Below are 9,681 nucleotides of genomic sequence, written 5' to 3' on the forward strand. Positions count from 1 at the left end.
CAAGCAAATCGTGGCAAAATCGGGCTAAAATCGTGTAGTCTGAACCGGGCATAAGGCGACGTACATGGAGACGACGTATGTATCATGTGTATGATGTGTCATCGAGGGACTGCCACGACAGAACAAAGAAAGAAAAATGCTGGCGAACTATATATTGGAAGCGCTTCAGCAATGTTTACACTCTTGTTTTCGGAAGTCAGTCGCTAGTTCCGCCTTCTCGATGACATCACGCGCGTCGTTAAAGACGGCACGCGATGAATGGTCGGGAAGCAACGTGTAGTCTGACATGTTTCTTGTCCACGACACGACAAGATTTTAGGAGTCAAAATCGTGTAATCTGACACAGTGACTATCGTGACCGACAAAAATATCGTGTAGTCGGAACCCGGCATAAGGTTGCACACTCATATTTGTTAAAGTAGGCCTATTTTATTTAATTATATGTATAATAAACAGTTAGCATCTTCAGACTAGGTTTCTTCACTGAAATTGTCGCCGTGTGTTATGGGATTGTCTTCTATGTAAAGGACACTTAATTCTACCTTAGATTTCTGCTAAATGGGTTGCTACCTTAGATTTGGTTTTGGCCAAAGATGACGTGGGCGACAGCATAATCTTGTCGTTTTTAAAGCCTTCACATCAGATTTGCATCTGTGAATGCTGCCTATGTAGGAAGCTCATTAGCTTTTGGAACAGAGCCATAGTCTCTTAGGGCTGCTTTGTTCGCTTCCTCGGAGAGTTTGGCCCTGTAAATCATTTGGTATTGCTGACTTAGGTGTTAGCTGTGAAGTGCATGTGTGGGGGGTTCGTTTTACGAGAAGCGGCTCAGTAGGGGATGAATGGGTTTGCGTTGGACACACTGATCGTCTTTTGAAGCCAGTAATGAGTCCAGAGCTTGACTGAACGCTGCGTTTCCCAGAACTGCATTGTCATTGAAAAAGTAGAGTTGATGTTAACAATAAGATGAAGTAAGAACCTGATGACTGTGTGGTTGAGCCTTCAGAGACCGTAAAACATCTGCTTTCCCCTTGTGACGCAGGACGCACTCAAACAAATACATCAGTTCCACTAGACTGATACAGAGGAGAATCAAACTCATTCATTTCCTGTTGCTGTTGGATCACCATGTAGTCATCGCTCATTTTGTCTCGTCTTCACTTTGTTTTGTCTTGTTCGTGATAGAAAACTCCTCTGCGAGTAAGTGGGATCTACGTGAAGTCAGTGGTGCCCGATTCCCCAGCAGCCCTCAGTCAGAGACTAAGAGTGGGCGACCGCATCCTCGCTGTCAATGGAGTCAGTCTGGTGGGAATGGACTACCACAGGTGAACACCGGACACTTCTCTAAACATTCAGCATGCTGCCTTACTGCTGAACGGTGTCAAAATACATCCTACTTGTGTCCATTTGTATCTTGAATATTGTCAAAAGGCTGAAAAGTATTGTGGGGTTTAATTTTTTTGGTGATATGGCTCACCATGGGCAGGACTACCTGCTTCTCCAACCAATGGCAGAGTTTTGGAAACAGGAGATTTATTTATGCAGTTCTGTCTGCTGCCACTAGTGGTGCAAAAATGACACGCGTCAATTTTAGCTTTCATAACTTCCACTAATACGAAATTGTCCACAGTACTGGATGCTTTTGATACAGGTGCTGTCAGTCAGCGTTATATTATATATATATATATATATTTGTTTCTCATTCACATTATTCTCAATGTTAATTGTCATGCTTGTACACAGTACAACAAATAGTAGCATGAGGTGTAAATTTCCTTATTTTTATGTAATACTTCACAATTTAAATAATTATTCTTCATTACTATATCATCATTTATTTGTTTGTTTTTGCATTACAGTAAAAAAAAAATCTTTATGGGTATTTTTAGGGATAATAACGATTAACCGCGAGCTGGTCGAAAATCGATTCAAATATGTGACCATTCAAATCGGTTGAGATGCCAAACAAATCGCGATACAATTGGAGTAGGAGTTTATATGAATGTATCTCTGAGGGGAACTGACTATCTTTAGAAAAGTTTACGTGTTATTTTCTTTTCATCTTGCCTCTGAACAATGCATATTAAAGTAGTGTTCATAAGAAACAAATACATCAGTTCCACTAGACTGATAAAGAGGAGAATCAAACTCATTCATTTCCTGTTGCTGTTGGATCACCATGTAGTCATCGCTCATTTTGTCTCGTCTTCACTTTGTTTTGTCTTGTTCGTGATAGAAAACTCCTCTGCGAGTAAGTGGGATCTACGTGAAGTCAGTGGTGCCCGATTCCCCAGCAGCCCTCAGTCAGAGACTAAGAGTGGGCGACCGCATCCTCGCTGTCAATGGAGTCAGTCTGGTGGGAATGGACTACCACAGGTGAACACCGGACACTTCTCTAAACATTCAACATGCTGCCTTACTGCTGAACGGTGTCAAAATACATCCTACTTGTGTCCATTTGTATATTGAATATTGTCAAAAGGCTGAAAAGTATTGTGGGGTTTAATTTTTTTGGTGATATGGCTCACCATGGGCAGGACTACCTGCTTCTCCAACCAATGGCAGAGTTTTGGAAACAGGAGATTTATTTATGCAGTTCTGTCTGCTGCCACTAGTGGTGCAAAAATGACACGCGTTTACGTGGTATTTTCTTTTCATCTTGCCTCTGAACAATGCATATTAAATTAGTGTTCATAAGAGCAGCCCTGCTTTGTTTACAGTGGTAACCTAGGAAACACTGTATCATTGCTGTTCATAAGCGCCACCTGCTGTCAGAGAGTGAATCTGCGTCTCATGACGAATCTGAATGTCTCAAAGTCAGACCATTCTGATGTTGCTTCAAATTTCGAAATTATACAGTCTAATTTAGATTAAAAACTACTCATGCTTGCCACTAGTGGTGCAAAAATGACACGCGTCAATTTTAGCTTTCATAACTTCCACTAATACGAAATTGTCCACAGTACTGGATGCTTTTGATACAGGTGCTGTCAGTCAGCGTTATATTTAAAATTTATTTTGATACCTTATGTTTTTTTTTTCTGTATATGTCTAATTGTATTAAAAATGTCATATTTAACCATCAAATCAAAATAATAAATGATGTTTTGTTGAAAGTTAATAGATTTATTTTATTTGTGTAACTAACTTGTTTGATTTGGGGTTTGTTTTAAATTTCATTTTAGTTTTGTTCTATTTTAATTTCGCAAAGAAACGTGCCGCAATAGCCTAATAAAACGACACCTTTTCATTTACTGTATAATGTCTTCAATCTCATTTTGTAAAAAATAAATCGTGAGAAAATCGAATCGTGAATCGAATCGTGAGTTGAGTGAATCGTTACATCCCTAGCTATTTTCCTAAGCCAAATATAATTTCTTATTTCTTTTTTTGATTTTAGAGTCAAAAGACCTGGCAATGTTCTGGACCGGTTTAGTGAGATTCACTTTATAAGATTTAATAGAGAGGTTTTATAGATGTTCTTGGCACTAAAACTGACCGAATGCTCTGTCTTTTCCTGTCAGTGGAAGAGAACTCATCTGGACGTCCAACGATTCGCTCCGATTACTGGTGGCCAAAACTGAATCCAGGAGCTTGATCACCAGATGCTGAGAAACAAAACAGACTTGTCTGGATGATTGATGGTATCTTTGGACTGATCGTTCCTCACTGATCCATTCAGTCAAATCTCAGGCACTGGAACTCGGATTTATTCCTGAAACCAAAGGAAGGCAATTCAAATGGATTCATTAATGTTGCTGTTTGTGTTGTTGTTGTTGTTGCTTCTGCTGGCTTTGTCTCTTTGTTGGTGGATTTGTCAAAGTCTCAAATGGCCAGAATAATATGTTGATTTCTTCTTTTTATAGTAGCGTTTATTTAACACTTTTCTTTGTTTCTTTTTATGTAACATAGTTTGCCAGATGTTTTCTGGTGTTTATTTTTGTTTAGAATCTGTCCGTCTGTCATTTTCTGGTTTCCTGAGAAATAGTTGTGGTCCAGACAGGGTGATTTCAGTTTCCCTAAAGCTCAAACCGGAAGAAAAAGAGAGTCACACAAATCCATTCTCTGTTCATAACATCCAAATACTGCTGGGAATATCAGTCAGAACTACATTAGTTTTTAGTCCGTTTTTAATATGTAGCCAAAGTATCACTATTAAAGTGGTTCATGTTGCTGATGTTATGAAACTATGTACCATTTTCACATTGATGCCATTTCATGTTATTATTACTTGTGAGGTTCCTGATGTCATAAATGATGTTCTTCCTCCGTTCCAGAGAAACAGTGTTATATTGTGTCATCAGTGTTCATGATGGCATTAAAAAAAGCATTTGTTTGTATTATTTATATTGCTAACTGTTAATGTACAAGTGTAATATTTTATTTCTTCTTAAGGAAAACTGTTTTTGTTTGTTGTTTGTTTTATTTGACTTTCAATTTGTTTAATTTAAATTTTATTAACATCTTGTATGCATATAAACTCTGCGAACAGGAAGTTAGGTGGTCATCATTTTAATTGCTTATAGGTATTAGAAATTTCCAATAAATCTGAAAAAGTTCGTTTTGTTAATGTTTAGTAGTACACATGCATATAAATGGCCTTAAAACTAGCAGGCATGAATTGCAGTCTGAAATTCAGAGGGTCTTTAACTGGTTGAACTGCTCTGCTGGACTGTTAGTCTGCAGAGGTTTACAAATGAAATCTAAATGAAGCAGCACACCCTTCAGTGTAAATGAGGAGCTCCGCTGCTTTTTGAGCTGCAGCAGAACATGGAGGAGCTCAAGGGTGAGTCTGGATGGAAATGCTGCTCACCGCAAAACTCAATGCCGTTTATAGAGCATTTATTGAGTGAAGTTTCCATTGCAGCAGCGACACACACATACACACCATATACTGGAGCTCATGCTGAGACACTGGGTTTGAATATGCTGTTTAGACACGTTCACCTCTTTACACAAAGTTCAAAGAGATTTTAATGAATTCTGCAAAGCTGCTGAACAGAATTAGTTTGAATATTACTGTTAAATAGTAACTATATGTTTCTGAGCTGAGGACTCTAAATTCATTCTGCATTATGTAAATCTTTGTCATCTTGATTTTCTGTCAGACTCCAGCGCTGTTTTATTTACACAGACATTGGGTTTGTGGCCGTCACTTATTCATGTCTGATCCAATAAGACCTCAGGCATTACATCCGCTATGTTCGGAAGAGCAGACTGACATACTATTCTTAATATAGGATGTGAACTCGTAACAGTGTTCAGATTTTCTGTATGATCTGTATGGAATATTCACATGAGCTGCTTTTGCCAGAATGTTGCTGCTGAAAAAAAAAAAACAGCTAAAACCAGCCTAAGCTGGTTGGCTGGTTTAAGCTGGGCTCAGCTGGTCTCCCAGCCTGGCTAGGCTGGTCAAGCTGGTTTTAGCTGGTTGTTCCAGCTGGTCTCCCAGCCTGACCAGCTAAAGAAGTGGCCAAAACCCTTCTAAAACCAGCCTGCTGACCAGCTACGGCAAGGCTGGACGACCAGCTAAAACCAGCCAACCAGTTTAGGCCGGTTTTAGCTGTTTTTTCAGCTGAATATTGTATCCCAAAATACAATGTGCTTGACTCGATTTGTCATTTCAAACAGGGCGTAAAATCATTATCATGTTTTGACTGAATACTTGCCAAATGTTGATTTTTTTTTTTTACACAAAACTGAATAATATAAATAATATATGATAACTGGACACAGCTCTCTAAATAAGGCCATGTCCACATTTATACGGGTATTTTTATAAACTGAGTTTTTCCTTCTTCCGTTTTTAAAGGGGTCATATGATGCGATTTCAATTTTTCCTTTCTCTTTGAAGTGTTACAAGCTCTTGGTGCATAAAGAAGGAGAAACAATAATGTACAGTGTGTGGAAAATAATGTGTTTTTTTAACCTTAAACCGCATAAACACATTTCATTACACCAAATACACAAAATAATGTTCTTTTTAGCAGCATGACCCCTTTAAAAAAATCGCCATCCACATGAAAACACAAACGCATATGCTATAAAGCACTGTGAAGAGCATGCCAAGCCAACAGGTGGCGTGTTTTGTGTGTAACATAAATGAGGAATGCTCTCAATGAGAATTAAGATCTTTCTTGAAATACATTTCTTTAATAATCATTCCTAACATACTTTGTCGACTCAGCTGTTGACCGAGGAAAAATACTTTTTCCACAGATTCCCGAAGTGAAGTGAGTTACTTTTTTTTTTTTTTTTTTTTTTTTAAAAAGGGAAAAGTCAAATAAGCTCAAATAAGTATTTTCTCGTCAAGGTCTTACACTGTCTTCTGTACAGCATTGGAAAGAAAGCATTTGCCATGAGCATACATGAGAGATATTTAATGTAACTTCTGGTCTCTCGTCGTGGTTTCTTCTCCAATCCTCAAGAATGATTGTGCAAGTGTCTGATCTGGCTGGAGGTTTGCTCTGTTCAGTCCAGCAGAGGGAGACAAACATCATTCAGATATCAGTTTATACTAGTAAATGAATATTTGTTTATAATAGTGAAAGAATATCTGTTTATAGTGAATGAATATTAGTTTATACTGGTGAATGAATACCTGTTTATATAGTGATAGAATATCTGTTTATATTGTGAATGAATATCTGTTTATATAGTGAATTAATATCAGTTTATATAGTGAATGAATATTACTTTATACTAGTGAATGAATATCTGTTTATACTAATGAACAGTGTTGGGCAAGTTACTTCCAAAATGTAATACATTATATATTACTAGTTACTTTATTTTGAAAGTAATTAGTTACATTACAATATTACTGTCTCTGAATTGTAATGCATTACACTACTTTTGAGTTACTTTTGAGCAGATTCCCGAAGTGAAGTGAGTTACTTTTTTTTTTTTTTTTTTTTTTTACAAAGGGTAGATTTACCTTTGTTGAAATATTTTCAATTATGAGTGGCTTGTATTGAGATTCTGCAGTTTGCAGTTATTGTGAAATGATAAATGCATAAATGATTGTTGTTTAAACAGGTCTTACACTGTCTTCTGTACAGCATTGGAAAGAAAGCATTTGCCATGAGCATACATGAGAGATATTTAATGTAACTTCTGGTCTCTCGTCGTGGTTTCTTCTCCAATCCTCAAGAATGATTGTGCAAGTGTCTGATCTGGCTGGAGGTTTGCTCTGTTCAGTCCAGCAGAGGGAGACAAACATCATTCAGATATCAGTTTATACTAGTATTTGAAAGTAGTTAGTTACATTACAATATTACTGTCTCTGAATTGTAATGCATTACACTACTTTTGAGTTACTTTCACCAAAATATCCACAGAAGTATTATAAAATGGCAAAATGTAGTTTATTGCTGCTCATTCTACACCCAGTGGAGAGTAATGTGGTAGGTCTATATAGTATAAAATTATAAAATCATATTTAGATGCCGGTATGTAGGTCTACATTAATGTTACGTTGTAGTTTAGGTTAAACACAGATAAGCACAAACCGCATTATTACATTCATAAATAACACCGGTAAATAAAGAGAAATGTTATAATGTACAAACAATAAACACAATACCTAGCCTATAGGCTATATTGAACGGTTTCAGAAGAAAACAAGAATGAAAAATATAAGTTAAACAAGCCAAAACGAATAGGCTAATTCAATGCGAAACTGAAAGCAAACGGCGTTCTCGCGCAGCCTACCTCATTCTCATTCGGCATTAATCTATTATTTATTATGTAAACCAGGCTTACTTAACGCACTTAAAAAACATCCTCGTCACATGAGCAAATGTGTGTTTGGCCCGAGCTCAGGCTGAACGGCACGGATTGTACGCAGTATGCACTATTTAAATTAACCAGTGCATCTATACGTTTGGTTGACTATTTTATTCTGATAATGAACAGGCTACAACGTTTGCAATGCTGTATGTGTGTGCGTGAGGCGCCGGCGCGATCGAACAGCGGAAACAAACAACAATATTTACCGTATTGGCCCGAATATAAGACGACCCTGATTATAAGACGACCCCCCCTTTTTCCAGATGTACCTTTTGGAAAAAGGCTTTTTAAAAACCAAATCTTGTTTTTTCTCAGTAAAATACATTTTGTCTTCAATTATTTTCATATTGCATATTTTTCCTATTTTAATTTTTGTTTTGAAAGTATGGTAAAAACTGGTCAAATGTACCAACAATCACATTTAAAAAATATACACTTTTTGATATACCATTAAAAAAACAAAACAGGTTGCCCATCTGAATTAGGACATTTAGGCTATCCATCTAATAGTAGCCTACCGAAATCTTATTAACAGTAGAAGTTAAATCTTACTGTAGTCTTCAGATCTGGGTACTGTCTTACGTTTTAAAATCACAAAGGGAGTTTGGTGCCATCAGGCTAACGTGGCAGTCACGACTCATGCAGCTGTAAGGTTTTCTGCTTCTTTTGTTTTTACTGGCGATCTTTACAACACGCATTACATTACGTATTTCATGGCACACTCGTTTTATGCGTATTTGGCGCCACCTATTGTTGTGGGTGTATTATTGACATGTCAAAGTCTAGACCCTGAATATAAGACGACCGCGTTTTTTCAGATGTATTTCCAAGAAAAAAACATCGTCTTATATTCGGGTCAATACGGTAAATATAGAAATTATTAATCGGCTATTTTTTTGTCTTTTGGAAGCTGCATTCAAAATCCACTTGGCTCAAAAATCTGAGGGGGCAGGTGCGCCTATATAATAACATAAGACTGCAAGGAGTCAGGTAAAGGAGGAAAGACGTAGCCTATGTAAAATCTTCCGTTAAGACGTTGTTTAATTCTGCCTTTATTCGTCTTCAATATAAGCCTGGTATCCAAGATGTGGATTTTCATCGACATATTTTCTAATGTACCAACAGGATATCCTCGCTGTCAAATTTTCTTCAACAACGAAATCCAAAGCAGCCTAAAGAAAAAGAAAAGAAAAAGATGTTCAATATTGAGTTTCAGGAAACAGCAGAACATGAAGAACTGAGCAAGTTGAAGAGCGATTTTACCTTTGCCAGATGTGCTGCTGCACCTTTACCCGTGTGATTCAGGAACCTCTGTAGAGATCAACTCCACCTGCCGATCATGACTGAGAGTGTATTTCAGTACTGCACTACTCACTGTTCCTGATTCAGATTACAAGGGGGAAATTATTATTATTAGCCTATTGTTGTTGTTGTTGACTAAATCACATGGAATTTGATTTGAGCCTATACAGTCCGTCTAATAATAACCTAAAGTGCTGACTAACTAGTGGACGGCGCTTTGTGAATCAGCGGTGTTATGATGGTCAGAAATGCTGTCTAAATAGGCAGCTCACTGGGTTTTGAGACAGAACGTAAAAAAGACATGAAAACGTGCTTTTCTCTTACCGCCGCAGTCAAGCGTTACTGTGAAACGCTGCTTCTGTCTATCGTGTATCACATTTGTGTTCGAGGAGTTTGTAGATCCACAACATGTGTATTTGCTGAGGCGCTGACTGTTGTTATATCCTTGACTGAACCGAAAGATACATGTTTGAGACAGTATGTATCGCGCCATGACGTGACGTCACCAAACAGAGCTGTACAGTAACAGCAGAGGGCGCTGTAATGGTATTATTCAAAATCCACTTGGCTCAAAAATCTGAGGGGGCAGGT

The 9,681-nt window shown here is 37.6% G+C and overlaps 1 protein-coding gene across 1 annotated transcript in view; it reads left to right on the forward strand.

Moving 5' to 3' along the window:
• LOC107758772 (ras-associating and dilute domain-containing protein-like) overlaps positions 1 to 4,357 on the forward strand; it is a 41,695-nt gene extending 37,338 nt beyond the window's left edge. The window contains exons 15-16 of the mRNA XM_016576583.1: positions 1,183 to 1,322; positions 3,522 to 4,357. Coding sequence (XP_016432069.1) covers positions 1,183 to 1,322; positions 3,522 to 3,609 — 228 coding nt within the window. The 3' untranslated portion in view covers positions 3,610 to 4,357. The remainder of the gene's footprint in view (positions 1 to 1,182; positions 1,323 to 3,521) is intronic.
• The last annotated feature ends 5,324 nt before the right edge of the window (positions 4,358 to 9,681 follow it).

This window comes from Sinocyclocheilus rhinocerous, unplaced genomic scaffold (genome assembly GCF_001515625.1).
Source record: "Sinocyclocheilus rhinocerous isolate Xijiao unplaced genomic scaffold, SAMN03320098_v1.1 scaffold2579, whole genome shotgun sequence".
NCBI lineage: Eukaryota > Metazoa > Chordata > Actinopteri > Cypriniformes > Cyprinidae > Sinocyclocheilus > Sinocyclocheilus rhinocerous.